General features: G+C 32.9%; 3 protein-coding genes across 5 annotated transcripts; 2 read left to right on the top strand and 1 right to left on the bottom strand.

The window, feature by feature from the left end:
• LOC108335502 (cytochrome P450 71D11-like) lies at positions 1–1807 on the bottom strand. The gene is made up of 2 exons (XM_052869020.1): positions 805–1807; positions 1–685 (listed from the first exon to the last, which is right to left on the bottom strand). Exons 1-2 carry the CDS (start codon positions 1711–1713, stop codon positions 446–448), a joined length of 1149 nt encoding a protein of 382 aa, XP_052724980.1. The 5' UTR covers positions 1714–1807; the 3' UTR covers positions 1–445.
• Positions 1808–7329: 5522 nt separating this feature from the next.
• On the top strand, positions 7330–11295 carry LOC108335389 (mitotic spindle checkpoint protein BUBR1). The gene is made up of 11 exons (XM_017571406.2): positions 7330–7704; positions 7795–7854; positions 8834–8978; positions 9060–9217; positions 9591–9675; positions 9768–9831; positions 9912–9966; positions 10184–10343; positions 10463–10545; positions 10880–10957; positions 11048–11295. The coding sequence occupies exons 1-11, from the start codon at positions 7502–7504 to the stop codon at positions 11109–11111; spliced, it is 1155 nt and encodes a 384-aa protein (XP_017426895.1). The 5' UTR covers positions 7330–7501; the 3' UTR covers positions 11112–11295.
• A 2436-nt stretch (positions 11296–13731) lies between these two features.
• LOC108335844 (splicing factor U2af small subunit A) lies at positions 13732–17012 on the top strand. Of its 3 annotated transcripts, XR_001832796.2 has the most exons (3): positions 13732–14822; positions 16748–16845; positions 16979–17012. XR_001832796.2 is itself a non-coding variant. In XM_017572018.2 (2 exons), the coding sequence occupies exon 1, from the start codon at positions 13967–13969 to the stop codon at positions 14771–14773; it is 807 nt and encodes a 268-aa protein (XP_017427507.1). In that variant the 5' UTR covers positions 13732–13966; the 3' UTR covers positions 14774–14822; positions 16748–17012. The 3 variants fall into 3 exon arrangements, 2 of the variants coding, with proteins under 2 accessions (XP_017427507.1, XP_052724979.1); XM_017572018.2 differs by having other exon boundaries at positions 16748–17012; XM_052869019.1 differs by lacking the exons at positions 16748–16845; positions 16979–17012 and adding an exon at positions 15377–16729.
• Positions 17013–21879: the final 4867 nt, after the last annotated feature.

Genomic DNA, 21879 nt, shown 5'->3' with positions numbered 1-21879 from the left:
TCAACAAAAGATAAAAGGCAAACACTTTATTCAGTAGTGAACCTAACAAACCATAGATAACATTGGTTTATGAGCATTGTGTTGCAGTGGAGGGAATCAAAAACAGATCATCTTTTCTTCTAACAGTTAGTGCAAATTGCTCAGTCATGTCCAATTCCTCAGCTTTCATTCCATTGGGAAGCTTCCAATCAAAGTGATACAACAAAAGTGCAAGTGTGAGTTCAACATTCATCAAACCAAATGTGATACCTGGGCATATTCTTCTTCCAGCACCAAATGGAATGAACTCAAAATCATTCCCTTTGTAGTCAACACAGCTATCAGTGAATCTCTCAGGATAAAACCTCTCTGGCTCACTCCAACTGTTTGGATCTCTTCCAATTGCCCAAACATTCACAATTACCCTGCTTTTGACTGGTATATGATACCCATCAATCTCACATGTTTATCCACATTCTCTTGGAAGTAAAAGAGGTGCTGGTGGGTCTAATCTCAAGGACTCTTTGATAACTAACTTCAAATATTTCATTTCATTGATGCAAGTTTCATCAACCCTTTCATTCATCTTGAATACCTCTCTCACTTCAGCCTGTGCTTTCTTCATCACCCTTGGATTCCTTATCATCTCTGCCATTGTCCAATCTATGGTAGTTGCTGATGTCTCACCTCCAGCAGCAAAGATATTCTACAAAAACAGTTCTCAAACAAGTGAGTACTAATTCAACATCAATTCATTAAATAACTTTATCTACACTACAGAAAAGTAAAAAATAGTTTGGATCACAAAACATTTCATTATCTTACATCAATTATAGCCTTGATGTTGTCATCAGTCAAGCAAATATCCTGATCTTCACCACTATCATCCTGAAATTTTAGAAGGACATTTACAAGGTCTTCTTCTGCTTCAACCAGACCTTCTTTGGCTTTTGACTTTTCATCTTTGTGCTCCCTCAAGATGTTTTCAAGTATTTGATCACTCTTTCGGTGCAATCTTTCAAGGGTAGGCCCGAAACCAGTAAAATTTTGAAGCCATGTGGCAGAAGGAAACAAATCTACAATGTCAAATCCTCCTGCAGCCTTAAGCAATTCCTTTTCCACTGATATATATTCTTCTTGCTCTTTGCACGTCTTGCCAAAAGCTACCCTCGAAATTATTGCATAGTTGGATGTGAGCAGTGCCTCAGAGAGATTGAATGGTGATCCATTTTCTGAAGCAATCATTTTGATGAGACTTGAGAGCTCTTCTTCTCTTATAGGCTTGAAAGAATTGAGACGTTTTGGAGTGAAAAGCGCAGCTGTGCAAATTTTCCTCAACTGTCTCCAATAATTTCCATAAGGGGAAAAAGATATGTTTGTGGCATCATAACCCATTATCTTTGAGACTAGAATCTGAGGCCTTGATGCAAAGAGAAGATCATGAGTTTTCATTACCTCTTTGGCACATTCTGCTGAGGAAACAACTACAGTGAAGACCTCTCCAAGTTGGAGATGCATCAAGGTTCCATATTTTTTGGCTAAGTCTCTTAGTTTTATGTGTGGTGTTGGTGTAACAAGATGGGGTATGTTTCCTATGATAGGTAGCTTCCATGGTCCTGGAGGTGTCGTTGGAGTTGGCTTGGTTTTGGTGAGATTCCTCCCCAATTTCAGTGCCACCAGCATCAGGACGAAAAGGGAAATAGGAGCTAACATATCAAAGTTCTGAAGATCCATGGAGATGGAAACAAATTTTAAGGTGTTGCTTCTTGCATAGACAGGGATAAATGAAGACTTCAGTGTTAGGATGCTTCTTGTTATCTTTTATATTTGACCAGTTGCACATGCTTATATTTGACTTCACCATACGTATAATTGCTTGAATTATTCAGTTCCTTAATTTTCATGGTTCAGAGTTCACCCACGTTGTTTCGTTGTATTTGAGTTAGAAGTTGACTTTTCTGTGTAGCTTTTTGAAGCACGTAATTGGCTACTTTTTTCTTTCATATGGAATCAAAAATTGAAGGAAGTGGTTATATATTTGATATTACTTCTGGGTTTGATTATTATTATTATTAAAAGTCAACATCTTTATCTTTGATTGTTATCTGTGGTTGCATGATACTATGAAGATTGTTTCATATTGTGAAAGTGCATTTTGTTGATTTGTTTTTGGTTGAAACGTGGTTTGCTTTAGAGAGAAAATGAGTACCAGTTGGAGTTATAATATATGCTAAATTCTTTTACTGAGTTCTTTCAATCAAGTCCTCGTATGCTAAAATCGATAAAAATAATTGTTCATATGTCTGTATATTTATACCTGTTGACTTTTTAAAGATTATGAATAAAAAATATTGGAACTTCCAGAGAATTTGAGACACGAACAAATTTTATAATAAAATTATAAATGTAAAAAAAAAGTTAATATACTTTAAATCTCTATAATTATATATATGTATATATAGCTTTGAAAAAAGTGAACATCAAACAAGCCGCAACCATTTCAGCTGCACCGTAAATGGAAAAGAAAGAACTCTTTGCCAGACAGACAACATATACACGTCAAAACAACACTTTTGGCAGCAGAAATGACTAAGTCTGCAACGTTTAGGAAGAGAATGAATAATACTCCATTAAGGCTATGTGTAAAATTAATATAAAGGCTCAAGGAAACATCAAACTGCCTCAACCAATACAAGCAAGTCCAACACATTTACTTAGAAGAACCAATGTACAGAAATGCATGACTCAAAGAAGAGAAAAAAATACTATATCCTAATAAGTAAACTTTAAACTTAATTTAATCTAACAAAATATTCATTATAAATCAACGTTATAAATTAGCCCTGTGAGACTACTAATACCAACACATAGGAAAGAAAGTATAATCCAAAATTTGATTATAAACCAGCAGCCTTGACTCAATAAAAGAAGAAGCTTTCAATGAGTAAAAATGGTTTCATAAAACCATATTCACCGAAGATAAAGGTTCAAACAAAATAGGATATTTTGAAATCTCTCGAAATCTTATGCTTCATGTTAATTAACGTGTCCAAACCAAGACAAACAAAATTGCAGTGTGAAACCATGGTGCAGTCCATAAATTATTAAATTGGACTTCCATTCAGTTAAGCATCATGGCATAAAACAAAAGGAAAGGAGTGGAAACAATAGTTTAAGCATGTGAGGTAGGACGGCCACCATTTGACACAAAGAGTAGACCGCCTATGAATAAAAAAACATGCTACAAAAAAAAAATTGTTTTTACCTCATCTATTACTGGAAAAAGCCGTGAGATATCAACCATTCATAGCATAACAATACATTCAAAGAAAACAAGAAAACGGGTAAATCAACTTGTGTTGGCAACCAAGCTCACCGTTCATTCACAAACTCAGAGCAACAAAGCATATATGAAGATATATTCGGCCAACATAATCTAGTTTACATTTTGCAAAGACAGGATATGCATCTCAAACAAAATTCATAAAGAAAGGCAGAAACTCGCTCTCTGGATCGATTGTTGTGTTCTTGATGTCACTCTCCGCCATTGTTGTTAGAAGTGGAGCCTAACTCAACTCCACAAAACTGACTTGTAGGATGAGATTTGCACCCATTTATAAAGTATGAATTGGTCTTATCTCTAGTCAATGTGAGACTTCCAACACACCCCCTCACGTCGATATATACATCTCGAGCGTGGAATTAGACATATTTAATGGGTGGTCCGATAGCGACCCGATAGCAGGTAAAACAATATGCCCAACAAACAACAAATATTGTTAGGATAGATTCTAACCATAACTCTGATATCATGTTAGAAGTGGACTTTAAGTCTAATTCAACCTCACAAAACCATTATATAAAGTAATGAAAATAAAAATTATCTATTTTGAAATAAAAATTCATATAATTATTTATTTTATTAAAAATATTACTTTTGTTTATTTCAAATTAAAATTATCTAATTATAAAAAGAACGACTTAAGTCATCTAACTCATGTAAAATCTCTAAGTCTATTCATTCTGTAAATATTTAGGAATTATAATAATTATTAGTAATAATAAATGTATAAAAAAAAATACCAAAGCTTACCTTTGTAAAGTTGTAAGAACCAAAAAGTAGATTTAACTACAAATATTTTTCGTTCTGTTGAGCAAAGACTAATTGACTAATCAAAATTTAAACAGAAAAAATTTAATAGAGAGAAATAAATATTAAAGAAGAAAAATAATCAATTATTTAAAACAAAAATAAGAAAAAATAAATAAGTTTCACTAACTTTTGTTAATACATTATAATAATATTTGTGGTACTACTCAACGTTAATAAGATATTTCTTCACTTGATTAGATGATGAGGGGATAAATGGTATGTGAACATTTGTTAGCAAGGATAAATGGTATGTGAACATTTGTTAGTGATAGCTTCAACAATATGAATGCTAGATTTGAACAAATTTGTGAGCGATAGTTAAACATGTGTGACAAATTTAATATAATTGATGCTCTAGTTGAATATCTTGAGCAAAACATACAATATCTACCATGCCATTTTGGTCCATCGGGCAAATCTTCATAGATAGATTTTAATTTAATTGTATTGTCTTCTATTTTTATTTTAAACTTTTTGTACTTAATTTCTAATTTAATAAAATAATTTATATTTTGTTTATGACTTTGCTTTATGTTTTTCATTTCTATTTACCCTCAAATAATGACTCATGGTAAAGATAATAAGGGTTAAATATGTTTTTCGTCCCTTAAGTATCACACGATTTTGGATTTAGTCCCTACTCGAAACTTTGATGACTTTTAGTCTTCAGTTTTGAAACTCTTACTATTAATCCTTAAAAATGAATGGTGTTAACTTTTGTGTGATGCGGCAAACGACGAGGACACTCTTATGCCAGCTTCCATCTTCACTCTCTGCCATGTTGGTTGTTTAATTTTTGAAATGAGATTAAGTATGTTTAATTTGGAGGGATCGAGCTCTGGATCAACCAAAGGGGAGAGAAAACCAATCAAGAGATTGAGGAGGTAGATTCCGAGGCCGTAAGAGACAACGTAAAACCCCTGCACGTAAATAATACGCAAGACGTAGATGGATGCCATGACCAATGTCCCAATCCATCTGTAGGCGGAATGGGGGTAGATTTGTCGAGATAGTACTGAAATAGCTTAGAGAACTCCTGCAAATATTGCTTCACCGACGCAGACGACGAAGCAGCGCCACCACCACTGCCACTTCCCTCCATTCCAACGGATTCTAACGCTTCAAATTTAGAATCCCAGCAAACGAAAGCAATCGTTCATTGTTAATGTTATTTATCAAGGTTTAGGAAATAAGGGGAAAGGAGATCTGGGAGGGTGGTGAGGTTCACATTTCTATAATTGTTTCCAAAATGAAATAATAAAAAAATAAGGGGTTTCTGATGTTGAGATTATGAGTATTGCCTCTACCTTGACCGAGAATTCATGGATGAAATTTTCCGAGACTGATTCCGCAGCACCAAACCCTATATCCCCAATCCTTATATTCACACGAAGAAGAGCAAAACAAAACTTATCAACTTACCTCCTCAAGAAGACGACTTTCAGATGTACCTCCTCAACTTTCTTTGCCCCCAACTGTAATGATGAAGAAGAACCCAACTTCTTAAAATTTCATTTATAAGAGATGACGAAGTAAGGTTTCTCCAAATTAAACATACTTAATCTCTTTTCAAAAACTAAACAACTAACGTGTCAGAGAGTGAAGATGGAAGCTGGCATAAGAGTGTCATCGTCGTTTGTCACATCACATAAAAGTTAACGCCGTTCATTCTTAAGAACTAATAGTAAGAGTTTCAAAACTATGAGGACTAAAAACCATCAAAGTTTCGAGTATGAACTAAACTCAAAATCGTGTGATACTTAAGGGACGAAAAACATATTTAACCCAGATAATAATACACGTAAATATAATCAACAACAATGTTTTTACAATAATTAAACAATATAAACACATATGATAAATAAGTATGTTAATGTAATCAACAAAGGTGAAGAAACAAAAGAACTATTTATATTAACACTAAAACCCTATAATAAATAAGTATATATATATATATATATATATATATATATTATAATGTATTAACAAGTTAAACTTATTTATTTTTGTTTTAAATAATTGATTGCTTTCCTTCTTTGATATTTATTTCTTTCTATTACATTTTTTCTGTTTAAATTTTGATTAGTCAATTAGTCTTTGCTCAATAGAACGAAAAATATTTGTACTTAAATCTACTTTTTGGTTCTTACAATTTTACAAAGGAAGCTTCAGTATTTTTTTCATTATAAAATTTTAATCAATAAAGCTCTAACAAACAAAGAAAAATATATTAGAAGAAGACTTAATTGTAATTTTTTTTAGTTATAATTTTTTTTCCAAAAATTAAAGTCTCTTAATTTTCAATTACATATCATTTTAGTAACTTAATGTGAATTATCTATAATTTTAATTACTTAATATAAGTATTGATACGTTAATCTTTACTTTTGCATAATACATTATCTTAATAATACAAGTATTCTTACTTTCAATATTCTTTATTTTTATGTAATACACTATCATTTAAAAATCATAAATAGCCAATAAAACAGGATGAACTAACTTATTTTTTTCTTAAAAGAAAAAGTCAAAATACATTTATAATACATTATCTTAATAATACAAGTATTCTTACTTTCAATATTCTTTATTTTTATATAATACACTATCATTTAAAAATCATAAATAGCCAATAAAACAGGATGAACTAACTTATTTTTTTCTTAAAAGAAAAGGTCAAAATACATTTATAATACATTATCTTAATGATACAAGTATTCTTACTTTCAATATTCTTTATTTTTATATAATACATTATCATTTAAAAATCATAAATAGCCAATAAAACAGGATGAACTAGCTTATTTTTTTCCTAAAAAAAAAGTCAAAATACATTCATAATTTGAAAGCACTAAAAACTCATTTCTTTATTCTCACAGTACTTTTGAAATTACCCTTTTATCATTACTAATAAATGATTCTACTTCCTAAATATTTATGCAATGAAAAGACTTAGAGATTTTACATGTGTTATGACTTAAGTCGTCCTTTTTATAATTAGATAATTTTAATTTCAAATATATAAAGTAATATTTTTACTAAAATAAATAATTATATAAATTTTTATTTCAAAATAATTAAATAACTTGGAATTATTACTACATAATTATTGAATACTAATTTTTACAATGTTTTCACGAAGACTTTCTAATGAACTAGCAAGAAAAAGCTTATCCTTAATTTGCGACTCTTCTTCCTAGATTCTACAAGAACGGGATGTAACGGCTAGTTGGTGAGAATAAGCATAATTTATATTTTCAAAATTTGAATCACAAAACCGAACACCGCTCCCTCTTCACCTTCAACAAGTTCTTCCCTTTTTCCCCTTTCCCTTCAGAGAGCGAAGAGAATCGTTTCAGTGCAGCAACAATGGCGGAGGCTGAGATCAAGAACACAACAATCGATCCAGAGAGCGAGTTTCTGGCGTCGAAGAGAACCAACGGTAACGAGTGGGAGATCTTCAAGGAGAACGTGAGGCCGCTGAAGCGAGGCCGCAACGTTAACCTCCTCAATCACGCCCTCAAATCCCACACCCACACTCACCTCAAGAAATCCATCCTCCAACATCGAAGGTTTATTCTCTCTCTCTATCTCTTTCTTTCACTCTTCTTCCTTCTCTTTCTGATCTCTTCTTCATCTCACTTCTGAATTCCTTTCGACAGGAAACTCATCGAAGCCATCGACGAATACCAGGGAGACGACCCTCTCCTCCCCTGGCTAGAGTCAGTTCCTGCATCCCTCTAACTTTTCTATTCACCTTTTTTATTTCCACCACACAAAAATGGTTAATTATCAGTTGAATCATCTTTTTATTTATTATTATAATAGTGTAAATTAGCATCGTGGATTAATCGTAGTGATTGAAAAAGGAAAAAAGATGCTTGTTTTGTAGTAAATAATTCTGGGTCTCATTATAGCTCAATTTGGTGCCTCTCTTGGTGGGGGTTTGGAGAGTTTGTATGGTGTTCAAGGTTGAAATTTCATTTTTGTCGTTATACACACTAAAATTAATTGTTTCCACATGTCCTAATTGAATTCCCCCACACGAACTCCAAAGTATGTATCCGGTACCTCAAATTATTCCTTTTTTTAGTCAAACAACTCAGATTACTTCAGTTTAACTAATATGATGATGGGAAGAAAATGAATCGGTTAGTGCGAAAATAATGAAAAAATACTATTAAAACTAAAGAGAAGCTAAGATATAAACATTCATGTTCTTCAAGAATGATGGATAGGCTTTGATGCAACATAATTCAGAAAAGATGAACAAATCTATCCAAGAGATTACTTTCAACCCCTTGAAATCTTAACAATATCTCATCACTTATTGAGGACACACCTATTGGTGCACATAATTGATAGGTAAAGAGACAAACATTTATATAACCAAAAATGCACCAGCAGTTAAATGAGGATCCTACAAGTGTCATCATCTAACTTTTGAAAATTAAAATGTAAAATGAAAAATATTCTAATTATATCGTGTAAGATCTTTTGACCACTTAATTCTTTATTTTGGATCTCTGTGCCCCATTGTATCATGATATTTTAGTGTAATTTTTGCATTAGTAAGAGTAGAGGATTTATAGGTACAATTAATTAAGAAATTAAGATGTACTAAATTATTAATAATAATAATAATAATAAAATAATTGAGAAGAGGACAGAGTTTTTATTGAAGTTATTGTAATGTTGAAGGTGTATCAAGTGGGTTCAGGAAGCGTTTCCTCCCGGTGGAGACAGTTCCGGGCTGGTGGTGATTTATGAACAGTGTGTGCGTGCCTTTTGGCATTCAGAGCGCTATAAGGATGATCTGCGCTACCTCAAAGTGTGGCTTGAATATGTGGGTGCTCTAGTGACACTCTTGTGTGTATCAATGTGGTGGTTACTTCAATTATTTGTGACAATTTAAGAAATGTTGCAGGCAGATAATTGCTTTGATGCAGAAGTTATTTATGCTTTTCTGGATGCAAATGGAATTGGAAAATCTCATTCCAATTTCTACGTTTCCTATGCTTTGCACTTGGAATCTAAGAACAAGTTTAAAGCTGCCAACCAGATATTCGAGCTTGGCATATCCAGGTAAGGACGCTAATCTTTTGGAGCTTGTGAATGAAGTCTTTTCTGGTTTGATAATAGTTAGTTATATTGTGGATATTTGGATAACATTAAGAAGTACTTCTGGTTTTTAAACAGATACCCTTTGAATGTTTTGGTCTGAAAAGTATTTTTGGACGGGGACTAACTTAACTCAAACATTCTAAAAACAGTTGAATAACTCCAAGTGCTTTTCCATGTAAGCAAATTTGGGGTTTGGACTTTGTGGTTCACAATACAAGTGTTTGGTGGTTTTTTGTATCAGCATCTCGTACTTCTTTGATGTCGTATTTTCCTATGAACTTTGAGTTGCAAACTTGCAAATGCTATATCCCTCATTTGATTACTCATTTTGAAGGAATGCTCAACCAGATGACAAATTGAAGGCTGCTTACAGAAAATTTCTTGCACACTCGCTGGCAAGGTCAACAACAGCTAAAGATGTATGTGGTGTTCAACTTGAGTGCTTCTTTGAAACTGTTTTTAGTTGCAAAATGATCTTTTGATGTATCTATTATATTCTTCTGCTGTCTAGGATTCAGTAGAAAAAGTGGCACCCTCACGTAGCTTTGGAACTGTTCTTGGCAATCGAGAAAATCGTGAGTCCTTTACTTGGTGCATAATCATTTGTTTCAAAATCATGAATTTGAATTCTGAACATCTATCCCTGTGGTTCCAGGTTCTTCCCTGTCCACTTTGACCACGAACTGTGATCTTTCTGCTAAGAATGATAGGTAATATGATTGTTTCTCTGTTTTTATTAAGTTGGAGTATGCTATGTGATGGTTATTTTTTGAATTGCACTCTTCAGTTTTCTCTTGTAGAGAAATATATGAAAACTTAACTCAAAACTCAGGCAATATTCCTATGTGAAAGGTTTCTCGGCTCCTGTGAATATTTTTATTTAGAATTCTTGATGAATGTCCATCATATTATTCTCTCTTCCTGTAGGATTCGAGCAGCTCCATTTTCCATCTATAAAGATTCAGCTGCAACTGGTGAAACTGATCCCCATCATCCAGACCAATCGCACTCTTGGCACACACTTGGAGCTCGAGCTGACAGAAATAAGGAAAACAATCCTATTCCTGGGAGGTGGGAATCCTTTAAGGTACTAATTTTCAACCTTTTGCTTGCGTTTCATTGTTGACTATAATAATCTTACAAAGCTGTACTTTATTACCCAAGTTGTTGAATGATTTCAAGGGTGTGCTACTCCAATGATTTCAGGTTCCACAGCGAGTTGGAACAAGAGCTGGAGGGGCTACTCCAAGTGCCTTTATCCCAGTTTTTGTTGATGAAGAATGTCAAGAGTAAGTCGAATCTGCACAAAATCAGTTTGGCTGCCAAATTTACGTTGAGATGTTTCTTAATTGGCCACAAACACAAATTTCCTTTAAAAAAATGGGGTTAAAAAAAACACTATTCTTTAATTTTTCATATTAGCAGTACACAACTTGTCCTTTTTCAGTTACTACCGGTGATGAGATAGTCACAAAAGAAGTTGTCTAACAATCAGAGTAAATGAAGGGACTAAAATCATTTTTTACCAAAACATAGGAACATCAAACATATTTTATAAAGCAAGAGATGATGTTATTCAGTGAAATGAAGGTTTATGTGCTTCTGGTGTACTTTGATTGGCAGTTCACAAAGTACAAAAGAAGAGGGCCCTAAGTGCACAAGTTTGAAGATTAAGCAGGATGACGACAAGGAATTGAAAAGGTAACTTCACGTGGCAATATTTGGTTACAGATGATTGAGCAGGGTCCTGATGAATTAATTGAGACATGCATGTATGGTTCTTCCTTTCAGGGAAACAGAACTACTAAGGAAGAATCCACTACGCAACTTTCCTCAGAACAGCCTCCCCAGATAATTCATTCAACCTCTTTGAGAATGTCATCGTTTCTTCAATAATTTTGGCTCAGCTTTCCCCCTAGAAAGCTTTGACCCACATTTACTTTAAGTTGGTACTGGTATTTGTGGTTAAAAACGATGTCCGAATTGTTTGGTTAAGAAAATTTTAATGTGTGAACTGGACATTACTTCGAATCAATTCAGTTCATTGGCAAAACTCTAATATTTGTAATTATTATTATTCTGAAATGTTATTATTATTATTTCATTATGAATAACAAAAATTTAATTGAACTTATAATAGTATGAAGCAACTATTATTTGTAATTGGAAGCAAGCATGGAGATGCCTCTTGAGAGTGTATCTAACCTGCATCTTCTTATTACCACTCGTATTATATAAAAAATGACGAAGCATACACTTTTATACACCACTTTAAGATTTAAGATTGTATAATATAAAAATATTTCAGATTATATAATTTAAAATCTAATAAAATACAGCTATGGATTTCATAAACTGAAAATGTTCTTAATTGTCCAATTCCTGATATAGTTTCAAAAAAAGTATTTACCTAATTCAAAAATCACTACTAAGACAATAATCATAAGCTTATGAAAACAAAAAATTTGAAATTTATTATTGAATAGACTATTTTGCAACTTATCCAAAAACACGTAATTTAAATTTTTTTATATCTAAGTAATGGACAAATATTTCAGTAAATGTACAACAATGAAGTGTTAAAAGAAGCTATGGAGTTAGAAAGAAAGTGGCTCCTTATTCAGTGTGTTCCAAACATTTGAAGTCAAATGTATTTTTTCATTTCTCAAGGACAAAAGAGAGCAACAAGATATTGGCTATTTCTTCCGGCACTTCCATAATTACTATCTCACCCATAAGAGGAAAACACTAACCTTTCAGCAGTGCACCATTGCCCACCATTGTCGCCCTCACTTGTGCTGACACTATTGCTGTCACAGGCATTGTCATTGTTGTTCTCAGTGTAGCTGTCATCACAATGTAGAGAAAGGAGAAGAGTAGAAAAGGCTACAAGGGAAGAAGAAGAAGAAAGAAAATAGGCTTAATTAATCTTTTGTTTCCAATTTCATATGAAAATTTTAATTAAGTACCTTATTATTATTTGTTTCACTTATGTTTTAATTTTTCAAAAATTAATTTTCATTAGTATTTTACCAAAAACGTTAAAAAAACATGTCACTGGTTTTTTATTTTTTATTTTTAAAAAATTGTCTACACACTAGACATGAAACGTGTCACTAGGATGTGGTGGTTAGGAATGACAACAGGCCGGGTCAGATAATGTTTACCCCGTCAGATAAAACTGTATTCGTTATCCGATCCGTTACCTGTGTGGATATCCTATTAAAAAATACTCGTAAGTATATTAAATATAAATTAGAATTTAATTTTAATTAAATTTAACTAAGTAAAATATAATTTTATTTTATTTTTAATTAAACTTAATTGAAAAATAAATAAATAAATTTTATTTTATTTTTTACGAGTAATCAGTATCCGCGAGTATAATAATTTAACAGATATATATAAATTTTCTACGAATTAAATAAATAAAAATATATAAATTATAATAAATAAATATATTTTATTATCCGCGGATTAAATATTTTATTACACGTATCCGACTCTTTTAGAAACAGATATCCGTGAATAATAATTTTCTGTCATAGATTTTTGCCATCTCTAATTATAGTTGAAATGTCAAGTTTTAACGTCACCTTTTAGTGAGAATAATAAGTATTATTATTTTATATACAATTCAGTTTGTATATTTATTTAAATTCAGTTTTAATTTTTCAATTCAGTTTGTATATTTATTTAAATTCAGTTTTAATTTTTGAAAATAGAATAATGTTATCTCTTTCTAGATGAAATATGTAGTTGCCATATGTGGAAGAAAGGATGTTAGTGGTAGAAAACTTTATGAAAGAAGGTCACGAGGCCTAAACATAATCTTTGTCTGGGTTGATAACCTCGATGACCTTGTTAGTGAAAATCTTATTGGGTAGGATGTAGACCTGCTATTGGTCATGGTCAAAGTGTACCTCTTGGCTCAACAACATAGACAACATATAATGGAAAAGAGATCACAAATAATCTCGCAAAATCATTGTAAAATTTGTTCTTTGAAAGAATTGTTTTTTTCTCAAAATTATAAACGTTTGATTTAATGCTTAAAGCTTCTCGTAATGTTCAGCTCAAAACAAGTCTAAATCCCATAATATCAAAATTGTTTATTTATATATATTAAAAGAATTATATTACTTAAATAAAGCCAAGTATTATATATTAAATATATTGAATAATTAATTATTATATCATAATATTTTTAAAATGTTAAATAATTAATTATTATATCATAATATCGTAAAATATATGATAATAACTTATTCTATATTAAAAATAATTATATTAGAAATATTTTATAATACTTGAGAATATGTAAAACAAATTAAAATAAAATTATATTTCTAATAAATTTAAATTATATAAATATATAAAATAAAAACACCCGAAACTAAAATTTAAGATAAGCAAAAGAGTTTCTTGGTCTCCGTTAATTAATTCCATGAGCATAAATTGATTGAGAAAGGAAGAGAGTAATAACCATATACAGAAAGAGAGAAAGTGTGTTCAAAGTGTTGAACATATATAAATGAATAAAATCAAAGTGTTGGGTCAGCACTTCTAAACCTGTTCGATCCATTAATCGTTTGTTTCAATTAGGGCTTCCCAAACCCTACGCCAGACAGAATTCAATCGCAGATTCAAAATCAGTAAACTCAAACCAATCAATCAGAAAAATCGAAGGAACCGATTCCTGACCGGAGCATGGCGGAGCACCTGGCATCGATCTTCGGGACGGAGAAGGATCGCGTCAACTGCCCTTTCTACTTCAAGATCGGCGCGTGCCGGCACGGCGACCGGTGCTCGCGGCTGCACAACCGGCCAAGCATCTCGCCAACGCTGCTGCTGTCCAACATGTACCAGCGTCCCGACATGATCACGCCCGGCGTGGATCCGCAGGGGCAGCCGCTGGACCCGCACAAGATCCAGCAGCACTTCGAGGACTTCTACGAGGACATCTTCACGGAGCTCGCAAAGTTCGGCGAGATCGAGAGCCTCAATGTCTGCGACAATCTCGCCGACCACATGATCGGCAACGTCTACGTCCAGTTCCGCGAGGAGGACCAGGCCGCCAAGGCCCTCCAAGCACTCCACGGACGGTTCTACAACGCCCGCCCCATCATCGCCGACTTCTCCCCTGTCACAGACTTCCGCGAGGCCACGTGTCGGCAGTTTGAGGAGAACAGCTGCAACCGCGGCGGATATTGCAACTTCATGCACGTCAAGCTCATCGGAAGGGACCTCCGCCGGAAGCTCTTCGGCCGCCATCACCACCGCGGAGGTGGACGCTACCACCACACCAGCCGGAGCCGCAGTCGCAGCCGCAGCAGGAGTCCAAGGCACCGCCGGGAGGGACGGGAGAGGGACTCCCGCAGCGGCGGGAGGCGGGAGTATAGAGAAAGAGACGGCGGTGGACGACGGAGACACGCCGAGAGTCCCGCCAGAGAAGGGAGCGAGGAACGCCGCGCGAGGATCGAGCAGTGGAATCGGGAGAGGGAGGAGAAGGAGTGACTTTATCGATGCTGGTTTCCGAGAATGGAACATCAATTTCGTTCTCAGAGTATTTACCCTGTCTCCTGAGTATTTCCTATAGTAATGAAATTATTTAAGTGATCCCTTAAGTATTGAATATCTAATGCCTAGTGTGTGTTTGGATAGATGCTTGAAAAGTACTTGAGTGCTAAACATACTTTTGTTTCTTTTAGTTTGGAAGTACTTCTAAAATGGAACCAATGGTAATCTAAACATGCTTTGCTATTAGTTGAATTTAAAAGATTTTCAAACATTTGAAGGATGTTTTGTCATGGTACTTTACTAGTTTTTATTATATTTTAGGTTTAGGGACTCTTTAGGAAGAACGGTTATGCTATAAGAATGAAATTGATGGTTTACTTGCATGTGAATGTGTGCTGTGGCGCCGGGGCGAATAATGAGCCCTCTCTTTTTGTACTAATGATAATTGATTTCTCTTTCTCGCGTGGTGTTTTTGGTCATCCGAGATTGGAAGGGAGCATTTTAGTTTTCTGAGATTGTAGGATTTTACTTTTTGTGATGGGGAAGGGAACGGGCTTGATGGTTTGAAGAATAACGTTCCTTTTATTTATTGTGCCACAGATTGTCATTTTCAGTCACAAATGCGAGTGGTTAGTTCTTTTCTGGTGTGGTGGTGATCTCGTACTTCTCTTCATGGGACGATTTTTTTTAAGCACATAAAATGTTTTGATTTTATAAGTAATTGAAGGTATCCTGGTAGAGTCAACTCTGTTGATTGGTTAAGTAATTTTGATAATCTAGATCTAAGTTAGGGATTTTGTTAGAGGCCTCTATGGGTTGTTTTTACTAGTTTTGTTTATTTCTGCTTGAGTTTTGAATCGAAGGGTTTCAATTCTTCTGATTCATAAACTTTGAGTAGAGTTGTGATCCTGCCTACATTGTCTTTTGCTTTTGTCATTGCACTTGTTGTGCCGGATGCAAGCTAAGTACGATGGAAGGTATTCATGTGGTTTGATGGTAAGTTAGGGTAAGCTTTGCGGCTGTGGGCTATTGGGTCATCATTGTAATAAATAGTTGTATCACCTCCACGATATGATAGTAAATTAGGACATCCTATAGACTTGAATTTAAGTTTGTATTTGGTTTTCTGTTATGCAGTCATAACACTTGGCCATTTTGAAGTGTGGCTATGCTATGCCTGTGACTTTGGGGCTGGGTGGTATTGTTTGTTGTCTGTTTGCCTTTTCTGTTTTTCAACAAGTACATGTTGATTATTCTGCCATATCTCAAATTTCTACTGTATATATCCAAGTGAACAAGAAATATCAATGATTGATTTTTCTACTTCTGTGTTAATGTGTCTGCTTCCTTGGTTGGTAATTCTTCCAGGTTGTTTGTAGATTCAATTGTTTATCTCTTTTCATGCTTTAAAAGGAGTTAAGACCAAGGGCTCAAAACCAAAACATTCTCATTATAATTTGATGGCGTGATCTGTGATGCTCTGTTCTCTTTCTGACTCTACATTTCTTCTCCTCTTCCTCCCCAGTTCCCGGGTCTTCTCTTTCCTGTTTCTTTAACAATATTTTTATTGTTTTTTCTGTCCATTTTATAATACGAAAACCTTTGTTATTTAATTTTGAACAGTATTTTCTATAACCCTGTAAGCCACCAATGAGTTGCAACCCGGTGTGCTACTGGCAGCTATATGTTAAATATTTTGTGTGAAGATATGGTCAATGATTTTTGTTGAGACATCGAAATACAAAAACATTAAATGAAAAAGTAAGCATGTAATATATTTGGAACTTAAAAGAAAACACTACCATTAATTTAGTTTTGCATTCTTTATTCTTAAAAATTGCCTTTGGTGCCTTTTAGCCAAACATGTCTTTAATAGTTATTGTGTGTGTTTTCGTTATTGTCGAAATTTTATCTCTTTCTGTTTGGCTGAAGAATATTGAGATGTTTACAAGCATGTTTTTCGCCATGTAGGCTAGGTGCAATAGGGGGATTGGTTGTGCAGCGGATGTTCTTGAGATGTAGGAATTGCATTTCAAAGACTAACGAAGTTGGGGTTTGAATTGCCTCTTGTAAGACTGCACGTTTCTATTAGTATTTTTTATTTAAACATTTGCATGTGAGATTGGAATCCTTTTCTTCACATGCCATTTCTAGCTGGTCCACCTGTGAATTTATAACGTGCTTTCTTTCTTGTCTTTACAGCACTATAGGTATATAAAAGCATGTTTCGGAGAAATATTTTTGATGAATCCAAGTGCTAAATACTGTACAAAAATGAGACAACTAAGATGGGCAACTTCTGCTTTGTTATCCTGGGATTTTTGCCACTTGGGCTATGGTGGTATTTGAGCTCTCCAAACCTAGGTTGACATCAAGGCTTAGTGGATGTTTTGGTTTAACTTATTTAGGAGAAATGATCGGTCATTTCTTTTGGCTTTTTGAGAGATTTTGCTAAATAAGCTAATATTTCTCTAAATTTAAGTTGAGCCAAGCCATTAGTTTGTGCTCACTCCAATTACTTTAGGATATGTTTGGGAGTTTGGATTTGGAAAGGAAGGGAGGGGAGGCAAATTTTTTAATTTATAATTTTAGATTAGTAAGAAATTAACCCATATATCTCTGACATAATTTTTATAAACTTATATGTTTGCCCTCCTCACTGTTCTCCTTCAAAACCCATGGGACAATTTAGCCATAGGCACCACTAGGCATTGTGACTGAGGTTTTCTATGGGGGTTTTAACTTGTTCTTCACGCATCAGTTAGGAAGGAACAGGAATTATCATCTTCTGATATCATATAAAGTGCAAGCAGTTTAGGTTTCTGAAACCAGGATGAGGCCGGACAGATGTACAGAGCAATATGTTCCCATTTTTGGTTAGACTACCTACCTTAACTCCTGTAACAGTTGAATTTTCTACCATCTTACCATGCTTGAGTTCATTTTTTAAAGCGGGAGAGGTTTTGACTCTGGTATGTTTGGTTGAGGTGAAAGAAAATAATGATGGGGATATTTTTTCTGTTTGATTAGCAAAACGGGAAGGAGAAGAGTGAACTGGATTTGTTAAATTAAGTTTCAATCATTTCTTTCACTTTCCCTTTAAATCAATTTTCACACCATTCTCTCGATTCCTTTTTTACTGTACTAAACAGATCCTTGTGTGATCTCTTTTATACGATAAACAAAACGAAGGGAAGGTGAAACTTGTTTTCTTTTTTGAATTTTAGCTGTTAGAAATAATATTTTCTTCCTCATTTTTTGGTTTTTTTTATATATTTTATTTTCTTTCTATTTTCGTCTGTACTTCCAAACACACCATTAGTATAAAATCTGAATAATATGATTATCTTCCATCAAATTTAGCTTCAATTGATTGGGTAGTGGAATTTGGAAACATTCTGCGGTGGGCTTTTGAGGTCGTAACGGGTAAACTCTGAACTATCATGTTCCAAGACAGTTTGAATAAACAACCAGCATAACTGGTTTTCCCGGCTCCTTCGCTTCAGGTTTTCCCAAACGATGGCACGGTGAATTCAGAAAGAGAATAACGGATCTTGTTCACGTTTTAGCGTTTGAGGTAGACATATTTTTTTCATTCTCTTTTGTAGTATGATGTCTCTGGTATAAAATCTTTTAACTAAGCTTTCATTGATGTGGATGAAATTTCACATGCATGTTTTTTGAAAGATATAGGACTTCAAACTATTCTGGTGTTAATGTTAGTGCACTGAAAACAAAACTGTTAATCTACTTTTCAGTGTGCTCTTATTTTTATATACTTTGTCAAATATGGAACTTTGTTGGTTGTTTATGGATCTGGACTAATATTTTTTGCAAAAGATCTAAGCTTCCTAGAAAGGAGTGAAATATAGGGTGTAATGATACAATGATTTATATTCAGTTTTAGAACTCATACCTTCGTGAATGTATAACTTTGCTATAAAAAAGTACAGTATATTTCGTCTTTTAGTTTTCATAAGAATTTAAATTTGGTTTTGTTTATACCATGTTCAATAGTATCATATTTAAGAGTGATGTCAAAATCAGTTTAAATACTTTTTCCTTCTTTTATTATTTACAACATTTTTGAAAGACAAAATCGGGATAAAGTAGACTCAAAAATGGATAATTTCTCATATGAGTCTCACATTGGTGTCAATCGTGAGTTTGATAGGAGGGTTCTAAGATAAACCAGGAAGAATCTTCAAACTTCTTTTCAATTAGGAGTTTATGTTCCTTTAATTGAGTTTTCAGGTTTTTATAATAGAAATTTGATTTAATTACAATTTTTCATCTGGTTGTTAAGCAAGAGTATGTGTATGATTTTAGTGGTAAAAGATAGATGTTCAAGTCTATTATTAAAAAGTTCTATCACCATTCTACAAATGGCATTTTTATATTTCAACAGTAATGAACCAAAATTATTTAATTTTTGATAATTGTATTATGTAAACGTATAATTATATTTTCAGTGGCATTAAAATTGTATATTCGTAAAACTACGAGGATTTAAAGTAGATTAAAGTATAGACAGTTGTTCAGAGAATGAAGAAATCAGACTGCGTTTGTCGTTCGTTACATTTAGCCTTGCGTGCTAGGCTGGTTCCGAACAAATTTCCAAAATGGTAAGATGCTTTGTTAATGTGTTATAAAAATGATTTTGACAATATAAACATTGTTTTTTATTTATAAAAGAAATGTCATGTGGATGAGTAAAGATTACTTTTTTTTTGTGTAATTAGTAAGAAAATGTATGAGTTCAATAATCTCAATAGAAAATTCCATTTATTTCCTCTAAAGTGTAAAATGACAATTTTCTTTTAATTTTGAAATAGATATCTATCTCACTTTTTTTAAAATAAAATTGTACTTGTTTTTATGTTTTTAAAAAGACTTTAAAATAAAATAAAGGAATATGTCAATTTATAAATGGGTTAAATATGTTTTTAGTTCATAAACTATCAAGCGATTTTGTTTTTAGTCCCTCTTTCAAACTAAGGTGCTTTTTAGTCATTCTCTTTTAGGAAAACATAATTTTTTGTCCTAAAAAACCAACAGCGTTAAAAAGAAGTTGAGCTGGCTAACGGTGGGTTGTCACGTCATCTTTTTTTTAACACTGAGTCAATTTGACCTTCACTGTTCGGTCACCATCATCATTCAGTCATCATAACCATTCGGCCGCCACCAATACCATTCGGTTACCACCAATACTGTTCGGTCATTCAATCATCATAACCATTCAACCATTACCAATACCGTTTGACCATTAACAATATCGTTCGGTCACCACCAATACCGTTCGGTCATTCAGTCATCATAACCATTCGATCTTACCAATACCGTTCGGCATTACCGTACGGTAAGGGACAAATTGACTCAGTGTCAGAAAAAAAAATGATGTGGCACTCCACCGTTAGCCAACTTAGCTTCTTTTTAACGCCGTTGGTTTTTGAGGACGAAAAATTATGGTTTCCTAAAAGTGAAGGACCAAAAGGTACCTTAGTTTGAAAGAGGAACTAAAAACAAAATCGTTTAATAGTTTAGGGACTAAAAACATATTTAACCCTTTATAAATAAATATTGTTTATTAAAATGAATTTAATATGATTTTGGTTTTAAAATTATTACGTGTTTTATGTAGTCTTTCATGATCAATTCAGGTGGTTTCTTTTACGTGACCAAAGTTTGGTGACAATTTTCAACTTGATAAAGTGAGGAAAACACATGTATTTTGTTCCAAGGTCAATAAGACATTTGAATAGTTTGGTTAAAAGTCCAGACAACTCGATAAGATGAATGGAAAACTCAGATAATTTAGTGAAAAGTTCGGATATAGATTCAATGAGTTATTAATTAGTTATGTAAGACACTTATTTAATACTATTTTCAACTTAAAATATTAAAATAATAAATTTATATATTTTTATTATATATTTCTTATCTCGTTTTTCTCTATCTATTAAGACTTTCAACCTTATACACATTAAAAAAAATTCTCTTTGTAGTGAGGATATTTTAATATATAGAGTTACCATGTTTTTACTTTTAAGATGATTTAGTAGATATAAATAAGAGGTACTATGCTACATTCATATTTGTGTTTCATTTAAGTTATTTTCGAAGTGTGAGAGATGTGACTTTATGTATTGTTACAACAGTTTTTTTCATTAGTCAAGTACACGTGAATTAGACTAAAATTAATGATAACTTTAAAAAAAAAGTGCCATAACAATTGTATAAACTAATTAACAATTTTTTTTTCAAAAATATATATATATATATAATTATAGACATTTAAAGTATATTAACTTTTTTTACTTTTATAATTTTATTATAAAATTTGTACGTGTCTCAAATTCTCTGGAAGTTCCAAAATTTTTGTTTCATAATCTTTATTAAAAAAATCAACAGCTATATACGAACAATTATTTTTATTGATTTTAGCATACGAAGACTTGATTGAAAGAACTCAGTAAAAGAGTTTATATTAAAAGAAAAATATTTTTTTAATAATCTTTTTACAACAGACAGTGAATGATTCGTTTCAAATATATAAAACAGATGATTCGTTTCAAATATACGAACTAACAAAATCTATTATCAAAAAATTATTAAAAAAAATTATTAACATATTATAACTCCAACTGGTACTCATTTTCTCTCTGGAGCAAACGAGGTTTCAACCAAAAGCAGATCAACAAAATGCATTTTCACAATATAAAACAATCTTCATAGTTTCATGCAACCACAGATAACAATCAAAGATAAAGATGTTGGCTTTTAATAATAATAAAATAATCAAACCCATACCAGTATTACCAAATATATAACTACATATGGGACCCTTCAATTTTGATTCCACAGCAAAACAACAAAACTAGCCAACTATGTGCTTCAACGATACACAGAAAAGTCAACCTCTAACTCAAATACAACCAAACAAAGCGGGTGAACTCTGAATCATGAAAATTAATTAAGGAATTGAATAATTCAAGCAAAGAACATAAACTGCTATATTATACGTATGGTGACGCATGTATAGTTCTAACTATTCATTTTCTTGAAAATTTTGGTTGATAAAAGTATGTGCAATTTGTCAAATA

This window comes from Vigna angularis, chromosome 10 (assembly GCF_016808095.1).
Source record: "Vigna angularis cultivar LongXiaoDou No.4 chromosome 10, ASM1680809v1, whole genome shotgun sequence".
In the NCBI taxonomy this organism is placed as follows: Eukaryota; Viridiplantae; Streptophyta; class Magnoliopsida; order Fabales; family Fabaceae; genus Vigna; species Vigna angularis.
Note: the sequence above shows the minus strand (reverse complement) of the source record. Positions and strands in the feature narration are given on the sequence as shown.